The sequence below is a fragment of the Siphateles boraxobius genome, unplaced genomic scaffold (genome assembly GCF_051911475.1).
Source record: "Siphateles boraxobius isolate OS27281-9 unplaced genomic scaffold, OSU_SipBor_1 68, whole genome shotgun sequence".
Lineage (NCBI taxonomy): Eukaryota > Metazoa > Chordata > Actinopteri > Cypriniformes > Leuciscidae > Siphateles > Siphateles boraxobius.
Window position 1 is genome coordinate 11,699,595 of NW_027509195.1, and position 25,884 is coordinate 11,725,478.

At 37.4% G+C, this 25,884-nt stretch overlaps 1 protein-coding gene across 4 annotated transcripts in view; it reads left to right on the forward strand.

The window, feature by feature from the left end:
- zfpm2a (zinc finger protein, FOG family member 2a) overlaps window positions 1-25,884 on the forward strand; it is a 174,835-nt gene that overhangs the window by 39,821 nt on the left and 109,130 nt on the right. For all 4 annotated transcript variants that reach the window (XM_077214715.1, XM_077214716.1, XM_077214718.1 and 1 more), the window contains exons 2-3: window positions 13,174-13,332; window positions 22,362-22,463. In XM_077214715.1, coding sequence (XP_077070830.1) covers window positions 13,174-13,332; window positions 22,362-22,463 — 261 coding nt within the window. The remainder of the gene's footprint in view (window positions 1-13,173; window positions 13,333-22,361; window positions 22,464-25,884) is intronic.

Consider the following 25,884-nt stretch of genomic DNA (forward strand, 5'->3'; position numbering starts at 1 on the left):
TAAACCATTTGAGTGCAAAAAGACGCAAAAGAGAACTCAATTTGGAACTCACCTTTACTGTATGCATAGACACTACATGAACACAGAATTTCATTTTCTTTTGTGTTTGTTTGTGCTTGAATGGACGCATGTACTCAAAATTGTCGAAATGCCCGCTATGGCTTACTTGAACATAAACAATTAAGAAAGTAAAACAGATGTGTATCATTAAATTGTATCCGTGCATTCGGTCTTAAAGTGACAGCAGCCTAATTTTCCTGGTGCTGTCTGTGTCATCAAACAAAATACTAAGAGAAAATCACTTTTGTAGCTGTACAATGATTCATTATTTGTTAAACGTTTTAAGTGAAGACTATACAGTATTTTACATATGATTTTTTAATTTCTAGTATCGCAATGTCAGTTATTTTCAATATTGCACAGCCCTAACGCATACATCAGGCACATCCTATGCTGTCTTATGAGTCGGCTGCAGTACAGACCCTCTGTTAGTGTGTGTGTGCCCTGTCAGGAGGAGTGTCTCTCATGAAGTCTTTTGACATGAGGTCTCTCTCTCCACAGTTTTAGCTAAAGGTCAATGTGCTGTCTTCTGTGTGTTACTGTGGGAGTGTCTCTTCTCCCTCTGGAGGTGACGTCCCTCTCCACACACATATGAAACATTTGCTGCTGCTGCCAGCTGTAAGAAAATGAATAATACAGAGACTGCATGGTGTTCTACATGGGTTTGTGGTTTTATTAAGTAGGATTCTGGATATTGGGAGTCATATATAATGATCTGTTTCATCTGACAGTCTATTTAATTTCCCCAAAATATTATTAGCCAATAATATTATAGCCTGGTAATTACAATCCAATCCAATCTTTATTGCTAAATTCAAGTCTTGACCTATATTATTACTCACTGAAGATTCTATTTCACTTGAAAATATTGTACATTGCCATATATAGAGAGTGTTTAGTGTGACATGAAGCCCAGATTTATGGGTTTTTTGTTGGTATTATATTACAATTATATTTCTACAGATAATCAGTTATAGTTTTCTGCTGAGTCATTTAGAAGAGTGATCTAATTACTCATGGTTAAACGATGACTCCATCGTCTGTGGTTATTAAACATCACACACGTGTTTCAGATTTGTTGGGCAGCCAGTATTTCATGGCCTTTTTATTGAGCTATTATGAAGCTGTTGTAATTGTGCTGCCTACATAGACTGCATTTTAAGGCATCATACACTGCAAAAAGGTATTTTTGTCTTGTTTTCCGCTACAAATATCTCAACATTGTTAAATCCAAATTTACTTGAGAAGCAAAGTGACTTGTGATTTTAAGGGCCAGATTTACTAAACAGGGCAAATTAGCGCAAGGATGCAACTCTTAAAAAGCGCAGAAGGGAGAGGAAAGTTCTGTGTGCGCGCAAATTAAAGAAACTGATCATTTCCATAAAGCAAGAGCAGCGCAAATTAGCGTCTTATTTAAGACAAGCTCTTTTGGGGCGTTAAATAATGGCACAAATACTAGTTAATTGATTAGGGCAAACCTTAGTAAATCACCTTGCAAGATTCATTTAAATACTCTCCTACCGTAAATTTTGCGTCTTAAAGGGAAACTCCTACAAATGCAGCGCTAATTTCTGTCTTTAGTAAATCCTGATAGTCAATTTTTAACGCCAAAAGAGGGTTTGTCTTGCCTATATCTTGTTTTTTGAAAAATTTTGTTTAATCTTAAAACAAGAAAATCAATCAGCTAATGGAGTCAGGAAAAAAAACATACTCGTATTTCATTCAGTGCTGAAAAATATTTGTGTATATTTGTATTTGTGAACTTAGAGAATTGCGTAGTTGGTTTAACAACAAGCTAACAATGAAGAGTTCTATTTTTATAGCTGGGTTGTTACCCATTTAGAGTATTTTAAATCAGTCACTTATGAGGTTCCATGCAGTCAGAATGCTGCCTTAGAAGCCAGCACCCTATGTAAGGCAGTAGACAGCCAAGAAGCTATAGAACTAGAAATCTAGCCATGCGCTTTTAACTCTGTAATGTGCAAGTGTGATGCAGGAAGACTCGTCTCCCCGCGAGTCTCACCGTCAGGATCATTAGAAGTGACACTGGTGCTGCTCTATAAAAGCTGAGTGTAAATACCCTCTGGAGAATCTGTGGAGACAGTAGGTGAGGCCTCCAAGGGCCCCTGGCTCCGCTGTTTGAGAAACATTATGCTGTGACACTGCAGGAGCGCCTCCAAGTTCTCGGATACATGACGAAATCAACACGAAACCTTAGACTTCATCTTTGGCGAACAGTCCACATAAGTTTCTACCCATAGGAAAGAAAGATCACAGAGAAAATGTCTTTTAATAACATACTTTTTTTTCTCCTATACAGCAATGAGATTAAATGGAGACCTCTTCTGTATCCCAGGTTTTTCTACTGAGAGTAAATTACCCCAGTGATCTCAAAAACCATTAGAGTTTCAGAATTGATCTCAGCAGTGTCTCAAACTGGGCTCTCTAAATGAACTCAAATATTTCTCCTCAAATTCTCAGATTATCGGAGCTATATCATCTGCAATCACTTTATACCTCATATGCTTTCTGTATGTCAACATTTATGTCTACTTTCATTTTTCCTGAGGGATTTAAAAAGCTGAAATGTGTGTAATTCCAGGTAAAGCTTTCACTGGTTGGAAAAAATATTGTCCCGCCCCAAAACCATGCCATTGGTCTGTTTGTGGTGCTCATACAAGCAGTGATGTTTTGACTTAGATTAAAAGGGATAGATCCCTCAAAAATAAAAATGTATATCTATTGTACTGGATGTATGACTTTCTTTCTTTTGTGGAACACAAAAGAAGATATTTTAAAGAACGGTAGGGTCCAAACAATGAATAGATGATGTTAGATTTGTTTATATTTGGGTGAACTATCCCTTAAGTCATACAGTTAATATTGAAAAATGGATACACTCCTTAAGAGAAACAGTCAAAGTTGATACTTTAATGAAAGTGCAACCTCTGAGCAACATAATTTCTCTCTGGGTTAGAAACAGAGCAGCCCAGATGAATTCACTGCGATGTTCCTCCTCTGTGTTATCATAGAAATAGAAAATGTATTTCACACTTGACCCACGCGTTAAACAGTTAGACCATCAAATAATGATCCAGGAGGACTCCACAGATATAGGCGCCCAATAGAGGCCACGTTCCCCAGCATCTTCAGGGGGAAAAACGGGCCCTTCGTATCGGCTTCTGAAGGAATTTTAATCTCTCTTCGTAAGCTTCGCGCGGCCACATCAAGACTTAAGAGCCGGCAAGACAAAAACCCCGCCCTCTGTCTGTTTTAAAGGACAGCACTTTGAATGTCATTTGACAATTTCCTTTTAATTAGAACTAATTTACAGAAAGATGCCCACCAGCTAATCTTTACAGGATAATTAGCTTCTATTTTCTTTACTTTTAATTAAAAAGTGGAAAAGATTTAGCTGATCCATAAATAATTGTTCTTTTGAAATGTTCATCAGACTTCACACTTCTCTTTGGCATGAGTAATATTTAGATCTTATCGTGGGTTCTGTCTCCTTAGAGTTAGAGCAGCGTTTTTTTTATTATTATTTTTTTTATCTGGGGTATTAAGAAGTGGAACTATCAATAATAGAAATAGGAACCAGAGGCAAATTAGAATTGAATTAATGAGGAATTTATTACTTTTAAAAAAAACGGTCCCCTCTTTCTTGCTGGAGTGAAATTGGAATCGCGGGTATATCCGTTTCAGAAATTGTTCCTTGATGGAGAAACATTGTTTTATCTGCAAGTATTTAAGACTCCAATCACTTTCCTCTGAAAGCTCCTCATTTATTTCCTTGATATAAAATGGTCTTGATTTAAAACTAAAGCACTGAAAGCTCGTGCTCATTCTCAATTACCTTAGTATAGTCAGATCAATAATAGTGTTGAATATTTATAGATAAATGAACTAAATCAATAATTGATGATCTTTACAACGGAACTAAATCAACACCGAACTAACTTCAGCTGAATAACAGCCGAAATGCATCATTTTCCTGTTATCACTGTAAAGCTGCTTTGAAAGTCTGATTTGTATAAAGAGCTATATAAATAAATGTGACTTGACTTGACTTGGCTTGACTTCTGGATGGCAAAAAGTATATCCTAAACATTATCCCTGACAAAAAGTATATCCTAAACATTATCCCTGACAAAAAGTATATCCTAAACATTATCCCTGACAAAAAGTATATCCTAACCAGATGTGAAGTAATTTCTCTTTCCACAATGAAAAAGAAAATGCTGTACATGACGGCCAATCAGAAAACTTGTGATGTTTAATTTCCAGTTACAGGGAGTAGGATTTTGGACCGAAATATTTGTACAATCTGTTTTCAGATTCATATAGTGAATAGATGTTTGAATTATTTAATATACAGTATTGGAAGTCAACATTTAATGCCAATTACATCCTATTTTTCTCGTGAATTTTATTCATTAATTGGTCTATAACAATATTTTTCATCATCTGTTGTATTTTAAACTTTTTCTAAAAATAAAAAAATTGGACAGGACTTGATTTTATACATCGGAAATTGATTGGATTGTGAAAAATGAGCGTTATCAGTGAAGCCAGTTATTTGGAGGGGAGGGGTTGAAAAGTAGGAGGGATTCATAAGGATTTTTTTTTTTAAATGTGAAGCATGTTATTACATTTTGCCTAAAGAATATGGAGACAAACATTTGTTTTACTTAGAATAATGTGCACCGAAAAATTGTTTGCAGTAATACCTGGAATGTTAATAAAATAAAAAGAGTCAATGTTCATTTTTAAATCTGCTATAATTTGTTCATTTTTTCCTAAAAACAGAAGCCCAAAAGTGTGACATCCTGTCCGCCCGTATTGGTTGCAGGGGCTGTAATGATTTTGCATGCTTAAAGTATAGTTCGACCTCACCTCAGGCTCAGAAATCCGGTGCGGAAGGCAGTTCACTTGCAAACGGCTCTCCCTGGAGCTCAGTGGAGTTGATGTGGAGCAATCGGAGGGAGCGTTTCTGAAAGACGGCCCAGTCCAAATTGGGACAGAGCACAGGAGCTAATGAGAACGCACACCTGAGCTTCAGAGAGCAGGGTCTCTGTGATTGGTGTTGAACATTTGGAGGACGACCCGCAGCCTTTAATAGGCGTGTGGCACTGCCAGTTGGGTGCAAACAGAGGGAGAGAAAAGTAGAGGCTCTGAGATTCTGGCATCTGTTGAAGCCCATCAGCTTGCTCAGAAACGCCTCCAGCATTTTAATGGCCTTGTCAAATGCCAGTCCTGTTTTTATGCCACTCCAATTCCAGTCTACTAGATGGTGAACACAGGGTGTCTCACTTTCATACGCACAAAATCTAGTTACTGCAAACTCAACAGCTCAGAGCTGCTTTGCTGTTTGTTAGCATGTACATGTGTGATTTTTCACAGTGATTATGAAACGCTCTGTTCCGATCTGATCTTTATGGACTTCGCCTGCTATGGTAATTGAATCTTTTAATCATGGATCTAGGGGTTTTAAACACATTAAACATGCGACTCAGAAAGCATGACCCAATTAAGATATAACCAGATGTTTTGCCCTCATTAACGATCAATACATTCTGATGTTTATGTTTGAAAAACACTTTAAAATTAATCTATGTTCAAAACTATTTTAAACTTAATGAATGGGTTCCCATAGGCATGTAAATCCTGGATTTTAAAATTGGGATTTTTCAGGCCTGGATTTTTACAATTTTATTACTTTCCATAATGTTTTTTTTATATAAATTCTGGAACCTAAAATGTTAAAAATGAATTAAAGTCATTGAAATTTATTAAAATAAGGATATTTATTATTCTATATAGCCTATTATAAAAACAATTATGCTCAGCAGTTATTTTCAGAAACTATTCTCTTTTTTCGAGCAACTCTTAAATTAATAGAAATTAATAGGTTTGTGAATCCTGATTCTGTGATTTATTTTGCAATATGAACACACTTATATGATTTTTACTGCTGAGAGAGATCACATCTTTTTTATTTATTTTTTGCTTTAGTCATATTTTTGTTAATATATTAGATCACACTTTATTTTGGTAAAGATATTTTACCAATTGATTCTCAGTAGTTTGACCAAACTATGACGCAATCCCTGAATACATGTGTGAATCTAATGGAGGTTAACCGGGCGATTTATCAGCTCTAGAAGAGTTGCGCTGTTCTGCACTTGTGTGTGTGCGTGCGTGTGTGCGTGCGTGCGTGCGTGTACTTTCAAACCAGAATGTCCCAACACTATAACAGAATCTGTCTTTGGCCCACAAAAGCCAGGTTTCTGTCCAAGTCTGGCAGGGTTCGGGCCGGTCTGGACGTCCCTATAGGCCTTTACACAGCATTATGTATTCGTGTTGGGTCTCAGGTGCTCGCTGTGTGTTTTATCCTCGGGCCAAGCTTGGTCCCGTTTTCAATGGCACAGCCAGATGAAAAAACGGCTGCTGTAGGTGCGAGCAGAATGATTTCCACGCTTGTAGAGATCTGCTGCTTTGTTCTATGCGATTCAATTACCTCTACCCTAATTAGGAGCCATAGAGAAGTCCCAGACTGTGATGGGACTCCACACTGTGGCTTCCGCTGATAAAGTGTGCTATCACCATCAGAGGCCCCAGACGCGCCCCGGCCCGCCTCCAAATGCGCGCATGCGGCTACACCGGCGGCCAGTCCCCAACACCGACCTGTTTGTTTTGAAGTTTAGAAATCAATTTCAAAATAATTTCATTTTTCTCCTCTTACTTTGTTAAGGTTCGTCTGGGTTCGCCAGTTTAGATTTGAAGTGCGGCGACATGTTATGAAAGATCAATTTGGCAAAGACGTTTTGATTCTGTCCTTTCCTAGGCCACTTTTCCAGCATGTCTTATTTAGAGCTGGTGGATGTATCTTCATATCATCTCTGGGCTGATCTAAATCTTGCAGGGGTCGCTAAGTAAACCGTGGATTGTGTGAATGCGACATAGCCCTGCACTTTATTAGTGTACACTGCTGCGACTGAGTTGAGGAGTTTTATTACGACAATGATTCCCAAACTTTTTGTTAGCCAAACACCTTTGACCTAAAATATTAACTTGAATTCCCCCTTAAAATTTTAGATTTCAGTAATTGAACAACACATTCGGATGCTCGTGGTTTTCTGATGACAGTTAAAGGGATAGTTCACCCGAAGATGAACATTGTGTCATCATTTACTCACCCTCAAGTTGTTCCAAACCTGTATGAGGTTCCTTATTCTATTGAACACAAAAGAATATATATTACAGAATGCTGGTAACTAGACAGTTGACAGTAGCCATTGACTTCCATATTATTTTTTTTCCTACTATGGAAGTAAATGTCTGTCGTAAACAGTCTGCAGTAAATTGAATTATCAATTATAATTGAGTTATACATCTATTGACTTTTCTTTCAACTAATAACTATGACAAATTTCTGTTAGCTTAACAACAAAGATCAATTTTCCACTTCTAGCTGAATAGCTGCAGTTCGTCAATAGACCATCAAAAAGCGTTTTGTGTAAAATGGATCACAAAGCATGCGGTTTTTACATGACTTTCATTTTCTCAGATTTTTCATCTAACGAGAGTCTCTCTATCTGGTAAAATAGATCTGGTCTCATTGATTTTCTCTCTCGGGTTCAGGCGATTGTGTGATGGTGTCAGAGGGTGACGTCCGGCACATTTGGCCTCTGCGAGCATCTGCAAACCGCAGCCAGCGTTCAGCCGGCAGGAGATTGATTGTGACAGACTTTTAAACAGAACACAACTAAATATAGCGGGCTACAGCACTATCAGAAAATGAGCTAGGAGTGCGGGCCTAGTCGTTTAGAAAGTCATTATTCTTATCATTTGCTGTCTCTGAAATTATTGCAGGTCTCTTCATGCAATGAATGCAGTATAATAAGCCAAACATGTGCAAAGGGCTTGAACTTTGGTAATCGGTGCAGGTCGGTGAAGTAGCCTTTAAAAAACATGACTCCGATGCAAGGATCCACTGGATTTGAAGTGAACGTTCAGATTGTTGTGATGCATTTAATCTCATGAATCTGTTAAATGTGTTTCTGGTATGGTAATCATTCAATACCATGGTATTATCTTTCTGATTTAACTAAAAAAGGAGCTTTAGGAGCTATTTCTCATTGATCAGACCCTTAAACATGATTTTGATGTAACCAAATGTAATCAGGTTGATTCAGACATACTGTAGTCACATTTTTTTATGTGTGTGATGAAACCATGCAGGGCATTTAGATATTACCTCTAAGGTTTGGATTGATACCAACATTTTGGGTTTGATACAATTCCATTCTCTTGTACCCATGCATTAATACTGAATTGATATCTTAGTATTTAGTGTCACTCATTAGTGATGAGTCATAATTTTTTCTCATGAATCCACTAAGGAAACATAATGTGCAAGTGTGGGTCTGGCATTTCATTTGTTTTACAAATGTAGCAAAATATATGTGGAGCTGCGCAAAAATAGAGAATTTCATATTTGCTTTGATGGCAAATAAACTGCCCGATATGAGTAGTGCTAATGACTTCACTATCACGCCACTATCTATTTTGGTAAATATTCCATCTGAATTTGATTAATAACATTTACAATGACAAGTTTGTTAGTAGCAAACTGTGAACTGTCTTGAAAAGCAGCACATCTGGGTCAGGAATAGAAATTTGCTAAATATTGATTATACTTCAACAATTTTTTGTCACCACTGTACTTTTTATGACCGTTAAACAGCACAACCCTATACATAATAGTAGACTACTGTTAAAAAGTTTGGGGTCAGTAAGATTTAAAAAAAAATGTTTAGCCAGGATCAAAAGTGGTAGTAATGATTTGTATAGTATGAAAGATTTCTATTAAATTTTTTCGACATTCTTTGGCTAAACAAAAAAATAATTGTATAGCCAGGATTCGAAGTGACAATATAGAATTGTATAGTATTATGAAAGATGCACATCCCATTTTTTCAACATTGATAATAGTAATAAATGTTTCTTGAGTAGCAAATCAGCATATTAGAATGATTTCTGGAATACATTACATTTTATAATATTTTAAAATATAAAACAAATATAATGCTCCAAATAATAATATTCTGCTTTCACTGTAATTTGGTCAGTTAAATACAGTCTTGGTGTGCATAAACTTGAAAGAAGGAAAGATTCAAACTTTATCGTGATAATTATCGATTTTGACTGTAATGTTATCGTGATAATACTTTTGGACATATCATCCATCCCAAGTACTTCATCATTTTTACAGTGTAACATTATTTTGCGTGTGTTTCTAAAATCATTTAAAGACATTTAAAGCTGTGGGTGATGTTTTTCAGGACATCTTCCCCTCATCTTTTGTTTGAACAGAAACACTTCTCCCAGTCAGTCCTCATCCTCTCAGAGAGATGTGTCAGGCCTCAGTGGTTCTGAGCAGCTGATATCTCTCTGCCCATCTGCTTTTAGCATATTGAGATGTATTGAAAGAACGCGAGGCGCCGCTTCCCTCCGTGAGCCGGTGAAAGGCCCGAACGCGATTAGATCATAAAACTGTAGCCTAATTTAAACGCCGGCTCTCCAGCACTTCACACCGTGTCTATTAGAGATCTGTGCGCTAATTCTTTTCATGTAGCATGAGTCTTGCAGATGTAGCACACTATAAAGGAGTCATTTAACAGTCTTAATGAACAGAGACGGCCGTTTGGGAAGATCAGGCACTGCCTGACGGTTCTCTGTGCAGGAAGAAAGGGCTCTTCACCGAATTTATTGCTTTATTAAAGTGAGCGCCTCGACCGTGTTACAAACGGACAAAATTACATGTTAAGTGGTGCACTTAGGATGTCAACTTCCTTAACATGAGAATATATGGGAAGTTTGAATGGTAATTTGTGCTTATAATGATGGTTTGATGTAGAAACCAAAGGTCAATGAACAACATTTTTAATTTTTGGAATTTCTGGTGATTGCTTAAGTGTTCTGGGGGATTGTTAGCATGTTGCAATGCAATTGCTATGTTGTTCTGGTTATTATTATAATCTATTTTGAAAAATCTGTATTCCGTATGATTGATAGTAAAAGTAAATGAGAGATCAGGGAGATAAAATGCATTCAAAATGTTGGGATTGGTACAATTTCTTTGATCAAAAATACAGCAAATATTGTGAAATATTATTGCAATTTAAAATAACTGTTTTCATTTTAATATATTTTCAAAGGTAATTTATTTCAGTGATGCAACGCTGAATTTTCAGCATCATTACTCCAGTCTTCAGTGTCGCATGATCCTTAAGAAATCATTCTAATATGCTGATTTGGAGCTCAAGAAACATTTCTTAGTATTATCAATGTTGAAAAACAGTTGTGCTGCTTTATATTTTGTGGAAACAATGAAACTTAATTTTCGGAATTCTTCGATGAATAGAACAGCATTTATTTGAAATATAAATCTTTTACACTTTTGAAAAAAAAAAAAAAATCTTAAAAAAAAAAAAAGAACTTACTGACCCCAAACTTTTGAAAGGTTCACAATAGAGTGATGCAGTTAGGAAGTCACTTTGCAGTTAGCATCACACTTGTTCCCTCGAGAAAAACCCAATGGGATTTTCCCAAAGGCTTTTGGATTATCGCTAAAAATAAAGCTCTGTGATCAACAAAAGTTTATGATACTTACACGTTTTGTCCATCAAGATAATTATCACAGATGAACACAACATTTATAAATTTTGAAGCCTACATCCAGGTACCAGAAGTAAAAAGTTAAAGGGAGGCTATAAACGAACTACAGCACGGTCCCACGACTTCAACGTTACCATCACTAAGCTTCCGACAACTCTTTCAGTTTTTTTCTAAAAACATTTTCCCAGAACGTTTGAGTTAGAATAGATTATAAGAGCACAATTATAAGCATAACGATTCTGTAAAAGTGTACTAAGTTTACCTGTTCGCCGTGATGACGTTTAACCTGCCCGACAGCCTCTGTAGTCCCATTTAGCCACTTGTTAGCAACCGCCTCTTTCAAGACACGTAACAGCTTTAAAAAATCAGGAGTGGGGTAATACTGATGTATTTTATGTCGTAGGATCAGACGTGAACGTGAAAGTGTCTTGAGCTTGTGTTCACCACAGACCTTATTTCAGACATTTAACCAAAACCCTATTCAAAAAACCCATTGACTTTGGGACGATGGAACGGAAGTGCTATAATGCTATGCTTAAAAGCTTCCGCGTTTTGGCCTACAAAGCAATGTCATACCAGCACTACTCTATAACATATCAATGTTAAAAAACATGTACGGTATATTAGTGAAATATTTATTTTTGGGATTTCTAAGGTGTAAATGCATAAAAAATATTTTTCAAATGCGGTTTAACTTTTTTCCCCGGTACATTTTAGGTGGAAGCAGTTCCACCAATGCCCTTGATTACAGCAAAATTGTAATATGCAAATATTACCCCCCCCCCCCCCCCCCCAAAAAAGTAGTACAGCTTCAAGCTAAAGTCAAGAAATCATTTAGATTTAAAGAAATAACATTGCACAGAGCAGAGAAAAAAATTAATCATTCGGAAAAATGTCTCTAAGATTGCACCGGTGTATTACCTGGAGGCATGAAATGTAAATGGAAAATCAACATTGTATCCTGTGATAAGACGGACAAATTAATAAAGGCATTTTCTGTCCTGCGCTCCTGCTGACGCCGGTGTTAAAAGTCAGTAGGTCGTGCGGGAGGAACTTTTCGCGCAGATGAAGTGGGTTTTACAGGTTTGATATCGGCTGAGATGTGGCTCCACACGTGCAGCAGCGGTCATGAGGATACTCAGTCAAGTGGGCCACAGGAAACACTTTCCTGAGGAGAGATTGTGCTAGGAATACTAGTGTGAAGCGGAATACTGTATGCCTACTATGTCACAGTCAAATTCAGTATGCAGCAATGTATACATTGTTGCATGTGCAATTCAGTGAAGGCCTACCAATTGTCAACATGGAAATAGTTGTTTATTTTGCATGGTATTCTAATTGTGTGTTAAAAGTCAAATAATGATCCCAATAAAATTCAATTATAACAGGTAACGTTGAGTGCATTGCATTGTGGGATACAGTATTCTATGCACTATGCTCTGGTTGTATGCTGTAAACTTTTCGGCTAATGCACTGAAGGTATTTTATGCGGAAAATTTTGTGTGCATACATACATAAAAACTTTTTATGATAGTATAGAAGTATTTCATTTTGACAAGAAATGGTGCACATGCATTTTTTTATAGTGACATTCAGTGGCTCTGTTTTAAAGTAAGCTTCCTAGCAAGCATCTTACTGAAATAATAACCTCATAAGTGACTTGGCATTAAAAAAATATGGACCTCAAGAGAATAGCACTTCCTTTGGAAAAAAGCACAGGAGACTTGATCCACAATTAATTTAAATAGTATGATGGAAGTGGGTTGCTAATCGAACAATGCAATACTGTAATAAGTTTAAAAGTCCAAAGCACAGAAATATTGGGATGAATAGTATTTTTATTTAATTCAATTATTTTTATAAGTTCTAAATAAATCATATTTTATTGACAATTATTTCGCTTTGACCACCATCTTGGATGGAAGTAGGACTTAAATTCGGACTTGAATTGTGTCCTAAATGACGCACTATACATATACAATACATATACTACACTCTACTATGTACTTATGCAACATGTACTCAACTGTGTGGTGTATGATTTTTTTTTTCAAGGTTATTGTTATTATTAGGTAATTCAGCATCAGTCAATTAGCCCCTACCCTCCGTTACGTAATTAAAGTGTCCAACATTCCACACCTTTTGTTTCGGATGCCTGAAGTAGGCGTTGCAAATATGGCAGCCAAGTGAACAGACTTTTTTTTCTTTGAGAGGGAGTTTGCTTTTTGCAGCGCATTATAGGATTTCCTTCTTCACAAAGGATGCATTCTATTTTATATCTGAATGTGGTCAAAGGTTTCTCCAAAAGGTGGCATAATTTTTGAGTGGCTTTCACGTGTACATGTTTCTGACACGTTCGAATGTAAGTATCCCTTATTGCACAGCGTCTCACTTGCGACAAACAATTTAATTTTGCTGTGTTGTGTGTAGGTCCACTAGATGGAGGTCTGGAAGAGGAAGAAGAGGAGTGCATTTCAGACGCAAATGAACTCACCGCTAAAGAGGAGTTTTCAGCGGAGGAAAACTTTCCTGCTGACTTTGAGCCAGACAACCTCACCTGTGAGGACATGGAATACTTCTGCGGCAAAGGTCAGCCATTCCTGACGCTTCTACTTCCATGTAAAGTGCTATCTTTCATGTAGGAGGTCTATAAACTAAACAAGTGTTTAGATATTCATCACAGAGCATATCCTAGTGAAACGAATTGTGGCGTAACATTCGATGAAATTCGGTTTTGCTAATTGATTCCCAGCTGAAGTTTGACTCTGAAGCATCTGTGATTATGGGTTTGATGGCAGTTTCAGACCAAAGCTTGAACAAACACCGTTTTGCTTGTAGAGGTTTTGCTTGTGTCCAGGTTAAGATAGACTTCCTTTGATATCCAATTCCCATAGTTTGGGGGGTCCCGGTCCCTTTAAGAACCATGTAGCCATACACTACTCTTCAAAAGTCAGTTTTTAAGAAATGTATTATTTTATTCAGCAAAGAAATGCTGTTCTGGAAGTGCCTGGAGTGTCATGGAGAAGGAATATTTTGAGGAGAATCTTGCAGGGTGATTAGGATAACTTTTATTTATGCAGTGTTGTGTCCGTATAGGACAACACACTTGAAATGAATTGGGTTTTGGCCTGATGTCTGTCATGTGCCAGTTCACTCAGCTTGTGCCAACTCCTTTTTAGGGATCTTTCTATTCCTTTTATGTATTTGCCACACCTGACTAATTTGCAATGTGTGTTTATTTCAAAGTTAGGAGGCTGTCTGGACCCCCAAAACATATGCAATCTCATCCACCCCTCCAAAAACCCTCCTCAGGATTCCCTACTCTTCCCTCACTGTTCAGTGAGAGGAATCTCACCGAATTTGTGCTTTGAATGTCCCTCCACCTCAAAGAAATGTTTTTAAATTACGTTTCGTTTAAAAACCCACTGTGCCCAAAGGGATTTCAAACAAGGAGGAGCAGAATCTTTTTATGTCTTGCACAAGGTGGGCTCAGTTTGAATGTTTTTCCTTTTGTTCTTCCCATAAAGGTGTAACAGGCGTGACATGTGTGAACCTCAAAACTAAAACTGGCAGTTTGGCAATATTTTGTTTTGGGGTCAAATGAAAATCTTCATATGTGCTTTTGTTTCCTGCTGCTTCATTGAATGAGCCCCTGCAGATGAATGCAGGTTTACTTTGTTTTGTTTGTGGAGCTTTACTCAGATTCCCCTAAGGATAAAATACAGAATTCAGATGCTTAATTTAATTACTATTTAAAAGATCCCAAGGTCGTTCCTTCCATTTACAAATTACTTGCGAAAAAAAAATAGTTCTTTTGAGAACACTATGGAAATAGCATCAGCCCCATGGTAAATATTAAAGTACTATGGTGAGAGTACTATTTTGTAAGGCTTGCACCAAAGATCTCACATTCTCAAGGCAGTTTTTGTGTACTTGTATCACAGCTATTCAATGGCTTTTTTTGTACCACCAAGTTTTAGCAAATCTCCTCAAATAATTTTTAAACTTTTGAAGGCTTTGCAAGAATGAAGACCAACAGTGGTCAAAAAATTTCAACTCATTTACTTCCGAGATGCTTCAGTAATCTTCCCTTCGTCATACCCGAGGGGGTTTGCGTCAGATTTCTCAAGCTTCCTATCTGCTGCAATTTGGCTCTAAGTCTTCCATGTCCTCGAATTCTTCGGACAAGTTCCCATTCTCTTCCCGTTAATGCATAGTACAAGCTCATCAGGTGTATTCATTTCCCTCTGATCCTCTGCTCAATTAGATCTCTTTAAAGCGCATTTAGCCCAGCGTTTGAGTGGCTTAAATTCACTCCACTTATGCAGAAGTGCTATGAATTGACGGCGAACGCAATCCTGGTGGCATTAAACGGTTTATGTGTGTTATTCCTCGGCTATAGGATGGCAGAGAGGGTTCTCTTGATTAAGTAAACCCTCTCAAATGAGATGGCGGGCTGTAATTAGCCCAAGCGGAGTCAAACGCCAGAGCTTTAAAAAGCAGTCACTCATCCCTGTTCCTTTATCTGTTTTGGAGAATAAGGTCTCCCGTGTGAAGTTCCTCGCTGGCAGGCGGTTGCTCCACGACTGGCTCGTAGTTCAGTGGTCGTGCATATTTGTCGTCATTCGCTGACAACTAGCTTGTCAGGAGAACCTAAAACCTCCATTAAAAGTTTCATCCTATAATAGGTATTAAAAAGCTGTCTGAACAAAAAGAGGAATCGCCCGTCTTCATTGACTCACCAAGCCCTTATTAACTTTGATCGGACGACGGTGAAGTAGCAAATCAGCTTAAATTTACAAAGGTCAGGCCGTTGGACGCCAGCAAAGTATCCCCCATTTGCTTGAGTCTGAGTCTGTTGCACCTTGCAGCTCATGGTTTGAAATGGAGCAAACCAATTGTTAAGGGAAATCAGAATTGGTAAATGCCGTACGATTCCCATTCCTATTGTCATTAAGGCTGAAGATCCAAACATCTGCAGCTCATACAACTAGGGATGGGAATTATAATGTATTTAATGGTTCTTCTAATGTTTCAGATTCCTTAATGATTCCATTAATAGTCCATTTGAGGAAAATATTTTTTCAAACTGAACACTAGTCCATTGCCAATTCGACTGAATCATAAAGCCTTTGAATGCATAGCCTTTCGAAGAATAGCCTACTCCATTTGATAGCTTGCATGAACGCAAGTGGTCGACACATGCGCTCTAGAAAATTATAAATTTCTCCAAAGTTATGACTGATAAAAATGTCTTTGTATTGTTTTAAACAAAAGTTACGGCTATCTCATAACCCCATCACACAAGCGCATGTCTATGCGGGCTTCTGTTGTTGTTGCAGTCTCCGGTATTTTGTTGTAGTTGTTGTTGTTCCATCTCTTTAGTTTCGTTTTCAACTGTGAAACAACAGCCTGGGCCAGTGTTACCACCTTGTGGAACAACTGATTAGTGCAAAACAAATTCAATGCGCATGTGTAACCTGTTCGTACAAACATCGTACGGTGAATACATTTTCGTCATGCACACTGCACCCTCGAATACGTGTAAAAAACAAAGTATAATCCTGGCTTAAGCATTTGATTCACTAAAATAGAACCAGATGATAAGAGTCTTAAGAGTCATTTGTTCAGAAATCGGATTCACTTGTCGCACGGTATGTTTCTAAAATCTTCCCTTCAAATTAGCAATGTGTGGCACAGTTTAGAACCGTTGCCTCATAAAAATTATTTAATGTTTTTTTTTATATTGAACCACATAAGAACAAGTTATTATTTATAAGTATTTGTTTCACTAAAAAGAAGTGTCTCATAAGAATAATTTGTTCAGTATTTGAATTAAAGCTGTATGTTTCTACAATGTTCCTTCTGCATTAGCAGCATATTGCACGTTCAGGCACTATTACTTTCTGTATTTGTTTTAATTAAACCAGAAGAATTGGTTCTTATTCATAAGTATTTGATTCGCTATAAGGAAGTTGCTCATACGAATCATTTTCTTATAAACTAAAATTCACTTGTTGCGCTGTACTGTATGTTTCTGTGATGTTCTGTTTGCCTTAATACTTTTAAGAATTATTACAGTAGGTCATGTGTTCCATAAATCTTTTTTAAATTAACATTTGTCTTTGACTGTTTAAGACTGTAGCTTGGACGTTCGATGTTCAACATCGATGTCTGTATATTGATACTCTCTAATGACTATCATAGTATCAAAAAAACATCTATGTGGTTTATAACAGTAAGAGTTCACAAGAACCATCATGCATTGTGATCAGTGAATCTTTTTGAAGCGTTGACTCTTTGCACATCACTCATTTCAATTCCCAGCCGCCTCTGTGGAACCAAATACCCTGAAACAGCAGAGGGGTTCCTCTCTGCGGCGATCCTAAACTGTTTGGAGAGGGTCTCGCCTTCAGTCGCATCGTCGCGCACTCATGTACCATGAAATGATTGAGACGCTTCCGTCAATGGCTTCATACGAAATGGTTTCGAAACAGCAGAGCGCACTGTGAAATGAAGTCCCTGACGATGAATAGGGTGAGTCTAGCGCACAAACGTGAATAAACATGAAACCTGAGGCCTGTTGAAAGAGATGGGCCTCCTTATTTGAAAGAGGAGATGGAGAGAAATAAAGAGAAAAAAGGCACCCCTGATAGTCCAGAGAAACAACCTTGTTGTCTCCTTGACAATTGAAGCGCCCCCCCCCCCCTCCAAACAACTCCTTTTTCACGGTCAATTTCACATTTATGGGCTCTGCGCTTGTGAACAAGTTTCAAACTGAATTTACAAGCCGCTGTCACACTCGCTGCTATAATTGTGAGAATGTTGGTGTTATATTTTCAGGGTTTTTTCCCCCACAGTTTTACAGAAATTGTGAAATTTGACCTTCCTTCAATGTTTTTCCATTCTTGTAAATGCTTCTTCTGGGAGCAGTTGAGTTGGAGTTACACAGAGTGGTCTGACTTTTTTGCAGTTGCATGTTTCCTGAATTGCCAAAGACTTCGAACCAATAGCAAGTGTAACTCAGTGGCCTTGCTAACGACAATACGTCTCATGAAAGCCACAGCATAAACATGTTCAATATAAATGAATTGATCTAAATGACAGCATTGAGATTCCGTTCTGCTCTGATCATATCACAGCGGAGAAAGACTTGAATAATTATGAGTCATTTTAGCCCGTAGTAAGGTGCCACTTTAGGAACAAATCCTTTGAATCCGGGCAGACTTGCGATGCGAGCCAGTAAACAGTGCGCAGTAGAATTAATTACGCTATTCTTTTGCCGTTTCCTCGCTAATCGGGATCTTCGGCAGCAGAAAGATCTTTTCAATACATTTCTCCCGCCGCTGATGGTAAAGCGTGGAGAATATGGAAAAATGCTCATTTGCGCAGCGATAAGATGAAAGACACATCCCTTTAGCCCCGTTGACTCTGTGCAGGAAATCATTCATTAATGTTTGTTAAGTATGACAATCTAGCCAGGCCAGATCTACATACTCCAGACGGCATCGCACGGAGAGATAACGCAGGCCAGCAGCAGCCAGAAGAGAGCACAGCCAGTTCCTGTAATGATGGGGAATTTATGGGCCTTTAAAGAGATAGTGCCGAGGCCTTCCACTAATCACACACTCCACCGGGGTGCTGGGTGGGATTTTGCTGGGTTATTTTCCTTTTTTCTTGTCCGCACTGGAGGGAATTTTAATTTTTTTTTTTTATTGTAATCAGCTTCCGAAAGCTGCGTGCCACAGCAGATTATTGGGCGGAAAAGCGAAACTGTGGACTTTGTTTGAGTATTTGTTGTACAGCTGTCTCTAGTTTTACAGGGAAATCTGTTTATTTAACAACAGTTCACTTTAAGTCCTCAATTACCACTGCTTTAAATGGAGGGGAAATATTCACTTCCTAAGTGGCCACCCATCACCAAGCATAACAAAATGAGCACTTTATCTTCAAAATACACAGGATACATAATTCAAAAGTCCCCATTATTAGAAAACAATTCAACGAGGCAATTTTGTACATGTAATAGCTAGAGCCGGTTTTCTCTTTGCTCACAAGAAATGAAATCTTTCTTATGCTTAAACATCCACTCAGAGGGTACAGAAATGTGTAAATTACTAACAACAGACATTCCTACTGTAGATTTCTAGGAAAATATATATTTTTTTAGACTTGATAAATGATACCATAACCCTTACAAAAAGTTCTGTGGTGGTACAGTGATGGCATCAGATATGAGAGATACTATGCTACTCAAAGTGAGCATTCATAATCCATTTTACTTCACGATCTGTTGTTTTCTCAGAATGAAAGGACATTCAGTGATGAAATATTATGGTACTGCCAGTACATTACCCCCCCCCCCCCCCCCCCCCCCCCCCAAAAAAAAAATTCACATTACCATGGTACCATATAATACAAAACCTTTTTTTTTTATATATATATTAAGGAATATAAACAGTGAAAAGTTTATTTCAATGAGAACGATAAGCAATATTTATAGTGTATTATTTTAGCCACAGTGTTGTACGGTATGTTAACCATTAGAATACTTAATCTGTTCACCTTTTCTTTCTTTTTTTTTTTTTTTTTGCATTTCCTGCACTGATACTGTGAACATCTGTGTATCATCCTGTGTATTTTTGTGTGTGGTCATTCAGAATCTAGACAATATATTGGTCTGTTTGATCTCTCTCTCTCTCTCTCTGTCTCTCTCTCTCTCTCTCTCTCTCTCTCTTTCTCTCTCTGCCGCTCTCTTCCAGTTTATTGGGATTAGAAAGCTCAGATCTCCTTAAAATCACCCTCACCAGATTGACATTTTCAAGGGCTTCCTTGGTAGAACAATGCTGAGAGGAAGAAAAAAGCCAATATGACTTTGTGTCTACCTTGCTGCAGGAGCTGTTTGTGTAAATCGCCTATAAGCTTATTGACCCGCATGCATGTCACTGCCATTAGACAGAACCGAGGAGCTGCGATCCGATTGGCAGATTTCTCACTAACTCTATCCTAATGTCTGACATATGCATTCATGGATGAACACACACATGCAAACAACATCTTGGCGCCCAGATTAATCTCTTAGCATTCTCTTTTTCTTTTTTAGACCAGTGAGCTAAAGAGCCGTAAACCTTATGTCTGTCCATTTCTCTTTTGACACAGTTTTAAGCTCTGTTCTAAACCCTAGTGAGTTTTCCACTGTCTGCAAAGACAGCTACCTTCCTAGCCATCATCCTAATTGTCATAAGTGAGTGATTTAAAATGGTTTTCACTGACAGCAATTCATTCAAAAGTCATTCACATCCGTCACACAAATATCGCCCCTCCCTATAGGCATTAGCATGTTGCTAAGCTAATGACTCGATGTTATAATTAACAAAAAAACATATAGCACATAAATATTGGACGATATGGTGCATTTAAATCAGATATATTGTAAGTGCTCCCTAAAGATATGCTCAGTTGTGTTTTGAAGAGTTCTCTCTATTTTGTAAGCTAATCTAGTTTATACGTTAAACACAGCGTTGTCTTGACTATTGAATTTTAGTTCATGATTTGATGACTATTTTGTAAATCGCTTTGGATAAAAACATCTGCTAAATAAATTAATGTTAAGGTAAAATTGGAGTGTTTCATCACCGAAAGAGAGCAAATACAGTATGAGTGACCAGTCAAGTATTGAAGTGATCTTCTGGGGATTTTTATTTATCTTAATGAGGGCATGTATTTCAAGCCATATAAAAACCCACAGTGTGATGTCCATTTATGTCAAATACTGTACATTAGTTCAATCAGTTAAGTGAAAATGTTTCTTATTCTGAAAAAATATGACTTTTTAAATAAATATAAAAAATTTCAAATACAAAGCTTTTTTCTAAAGAAATTAATACAAATGAATGCTTTCATTCAGCAAGGACACTAAAATATTCAAAAGTGACAGTAAAGAAGTCTAATGTTACATTAGATTTTACATTTTCAACATTGATAATAATAAGAAATGTTTCCTGAGCAGCAAATCAGCATATTAGAAGGATCATGTGACACTGAATACTGGAGTAATGATTTACTCCACAGGTTCACAGGAATAAATTACATGTTTAAATTATTTTGAATTGTATTAATATTTAACTTTTTTGCTGTTTTTTTCAGTATTTTGTGATCAAATAAATGTAGCCTTGGTGACTTCTTTCAAAAACATTTAAAAAAAATCTACCGACCCCAAACCTTTGAACAGCAGTGTATTTTAAAATAAATGTCTGTTCACATGGTTTCATACTCTAATCTTTAACAACTGAAAATGGATCTTTACAAGGAGCACTTGCTAACTAACTAACTAGCTAGCCTGTTCTAGGTGTTATGATTGCAATGCTTGTATTGATTTTTCTGTCAGATGAATTGCCTCTGCTTGTATTATTCACATGTGTCAGTCACTTTGGATGAAAGAGTCTTCTAAATGAATAAATTCTGAGATGGGAATGTTGGAGGCATATCTGGGTCTGACCATGTTATTTATCTGCTTTCTGAGAAGCAAGATGGATATTTATAAAAATTGCATGCAAGAGTGACAAAGAAATGTGGAGGAATGCAAAGTTACAGACAAGGAAATAAACCATTTGCTGCTAGTGTCATGTGCACATGACGTGGATTTTTTTTTTTTTTTAAACGACAGAACTATATTCTGTTACATGTCGGCCTTCTTTGTTAATTTCTGTCGCACTTTACCTGCCTGGCACAATGTTTTCCCAGCAGATTCCCTCCATGTTCCTGAAAGAAACTTCATCAAGCTGCCGTGACTTGTTCCCTGCCGGTTGCCTTGGCGATTGTGTTTAAAATGCATTGCGAACGGTGTTAGATAGAAGGCAGAAAATCCTTAATCACTGCTTAATTAACGAATGATCTTGTAGCTTCATTTCCTGAGCAGTAATTAAACAGTTCCGAGACGTTTCGTTACAGGGCTTAACATGTTCGCCGGAGATCAAGGTAGAGCCTTTAATGTTATCTCGCAGCCTTCCCAAACTCACTACACTGGAAAGGAACTGTTGATATTGCCTTTTGTTATCCTTATGGTAATGCTCAATGAGTATGCTAAGGAGCTTCTCAAGGCCTGACAATACAAATAGTGAGTGGGAGAGTGAGGAGGACAGAATGAATAAAAAAAGCTGAGCCCTTGCAGGAACTTGGATGCTGGAAAATAGGTCAGAATGACCTCATGTGCAGTAAGTAGGGCAGCGCGGCCCTCTCCTTTCGCCCGGGTGTGCAGAAGCGAGCAAGAAGCTGCGATCCTTTTGGCCATGTTTACTGCCTGCCTTTGAAGTGAACCACGTCTTAACTGGCTTAACACACCGTGGCGAGAGAATTTGATCTTTAGATTAACCCATCTGGATGGACCAGTGTGTGTTTGAGGACCATGGTGAAGGCCGTTCTGCTGTGTTAGAGACGCTGAGACGCTTTCATGAAGCAGCTAAACCCAGAGTGTTCCAATGCAACAATCTATCGATCTATCGATCACAAAAGAGTTTGAAGTGTCAATGTGAAGTGTAGCTGTTGAAAATATGAACTAAAATATGTTTAATGCTTCTACTAAATGTACAAATATTGTCTTTATCTGTTGTGTTTTTCAGGGGAGGAGAACGGCAACAGAGAAATAGGAGAGACTGAGATGGAAACAGAAAGTGAGAAGACCAGACACCCCCCTCTAGAGCCGGAGGAATGGGACGGTCCACGTAAGTGCATCGTTTGATTGTGTCAGTGTGCACTTGTTTGATATATGACCATGCATTTTGACTTTGTCTTGTACTTGTGACTTGATCTTGACTTGATCTCAAATTTACATTTACATTTATTCATTTAGCTGACGCTTTTATCCAAAGCGACTTACAATTGCTATATATGTCAGAGGTCGCACGCCTCTGGAGCAACTAGGGGTTAAGTGTCTTGCTCAGGGACACATTGGTGTCTCACAGTGGATTCGAACCTGGGTCTCTCACACCAAAGGCATGTGTCTTATCCATTGCGCCACCACCACCCCAAATGTTCACTTAACATGCATTATCTATACAGACAATATGCAGTCTGACTTATTTTTATTTCCTTTTGAAAGCCCTTTTCAAATCTGCAATTATTGGAAAAAAAATGTGATGGCATTAGAATGTTGTTGTTTTTTACAAATTTGTCAATTTTGAGGTCATCTATATGCTAGTATACTCTCAAATATGGACAAAATTAACTTTTAGCAGACACACTGCAAAAAAAGTTGCTGCCTTAAATTTTTAAGTACAGATAACTTGGATATTTTAAGTTATTGCAACTTAAATTACTTTAACTTATTTTGATGAGTTAAAGCAATGTAAAACATGTTGTTATAACTTATTTATCATTTAATTTTTACAGTGTACACAAATTTAAAACATTTAAAATTTTTATAATTAAAGGAGCCGTATGTAAGATTGTGGCCAAAACTGGTACTGCAATCACTTTCAAATTACTGTAGAGCGGTGTATCCCCTTCCCCTCCTCCCTGACTCGAGGTTGCCAGATAGGCTGCAGGATACAGCAGGAACGTAGGCTGCTACAAGAAGCTTTTTCTGTTAATTATTTTTATGCTTCAAATATGTTTTGCAAAGTAATTATATATCGTAAAAGTTTACTAATGGCGATTAGCCAAATATAATCGTAAAGATGTACGCTCGTATGTGACAGTACATTGTTAGAACAGTAGCTGTTAGTCTAACTTGTAACGGTAGGTATCTGTCATTAACGTAAGTACAAACAAGCCTTGTACTGTGTGTAACCGATATCAAAGATACAGCTATTCATTTAGCTGACGCTATAAGTGAAAGCGTCCAGCTGTATTTTTTAGCTTACCCTGCAGTACACGTCCATAACGTTAAAATATGTGATGTGAAAGATTACATGTCATTCTATTATTTTTGGCTGTAGAACTTGCATGATAAACAATAATGGGCGTGCTAATGTTGTTTTCCTCAGCGTCTCAGCATAATAACAGAGAAACGGGCTCTGATAATGAATTGCTAATGTTAGCAAGGACGACTCGCCGTTTTTATTACACAAACAATTCCTTACCTTTTCAAGTCAATGACCCACCTCCTCCATATGAGCTAACATAAAGTTACTTTGCACGAACATGCTTTGTTCGACTGTCATGAATATTTGAAATGTCCATTTACATCAAGTACAAGTTAGCCAAACTTAGATGAATCTTAGTTACCTGTCCAGAAATTCTTCTCCGCTTACAGCCGTCTCCATCTTTCAAAGGCCTCTCCTATACAGATCCTTGTTTTATTTCGGACTTTGTCACAAAGTATTTCGGATTCATAACGAGTTCTTTTTTGGGGTTCGCAACGTTAGACATTTTTTTATCCGATTCCGACACGTTTGTAGCTGCAGCTGTAGTAACTAGAGCAGAGCTGGCAATCCGTATGCCGCAACACTACTGACTTCGTGATTGGTAGATAGGTGGAGGGTGGCGCATCAGACCAAAACACATAAACATCAGTTGAGGGCTGTAACTTCACTTTTTAAATGACAATATCCTGGCCGGACTATTGTTGTCAGTGATATAAGTATTTGAAATGAACATGATTTCTTAATGTCTAGTGACATATCAGGGCCATTTTATGATTAATTGAAATAAATTTCTTACATACAGCTCCTTTAACGGAAAAACTGACCAAATATATTGATGAATCATCTTGCACTCAGAGCAATTTGGATACAAATTGCAACAATTTGTATCCAAATTGCAACAATTTGTATCCAAATTGCAACAATTTTTTATCCAAATTGTTGTCAAATCAAAACTCTCTAGAATGAGAATGTCCCTCCCCATAATACAACGTGCTTAGCATTAGTAAGTAGTGAATCATGATTCAGGCTCTGATGTCAAATAAAGTCTATTGACTATGTAAAAAGAACAAATACTTTGATTGACATGCGAAAGGAATTGTGAAAAGGAATGTTCAGAAGATTTTAACGTTGTAAATAGATAAATAAGTTCTCTATTAGACATTTAAGTAAATTTGCGATATAAAGTCACATGTATGAGATATAAAGACAAAATTAACCTAGATTGTAGCTTATTTTTGAGTTTTGGGCCTCCATGGGTGTCTTGGTTTGAGCGCCTATTGGTCCACAGTCCATCGTGGATTGGTGATCATCTCCTGAGCCCTTACTGTACCACAAAAACGTTTCTGATATTATATACTGGAGAACAGAAACTAGACAACAATATCAGAAAGGAATAAAAGTCTGCAGTGGCCCTCTGATATGATACTCAGTCTTGAAGGTCCAATCCAACACGCGATCATTCCTGGCCCTCCTTTAACAGTTTAGCCCATTAGCTAGCGGTCAGTAATCACTTGTAAGCAGCTCATTATGACACGTTTTAAATGAATCCATCTGGGATCAGGGGATTTCAGACGCTCAATAGCAGGACATCTGAAGATATCCTTGACAAGGCCACCCGACAGAGGTAAAAGTCTCTGCTGTTTCTGAAGACTTAATGAGCTCTTGAATTACGAAGAGTGTATTTTTTTTCTTCCTAACTTATGTTGAATTGTGATGTGATCCTGCTTTTGATGTACAGTGTTACTAAAGAAAGAAGGCAAAATGGAGCACAGTATTTTGTTTCTCAAGGTTAATTTAGCATGCTGCCAACTCAGTATACCATGATAGTAAGTTTATAATGCACCTGATAATATATTTTATGAAATTAGATTATTGTATATATGTTTGATATGTGTTTTTTAAAATAATTATTATTATTATTATTTTACGCGTTGATAATCTGTACAATTCCTATACGTGATAGAATTTTTGTCATTTATTCACTCTCTTTTTGCTCCAAACCCATTTGAATATGTTTCTTTCACAGAAGGAGATGTTATACTGAATGTCTTGATATTTGTCCATACAATGAAAGCATACAGTGACCAAGCTTCAAAAAGGACATATAAAAACGCCATAAAAGCACAGTAAAAGTACAGTAGTCCATATGACTCATGTGCTATTTTCCAATATTGATGAAAATAAATGTTGTGATGTTATTTCCATCATGAGGCGCATACATTTTTGATCAAGATCTTGTATTGACAATGCAAGAGTAATGCAAAACTAAAAGTCTCAT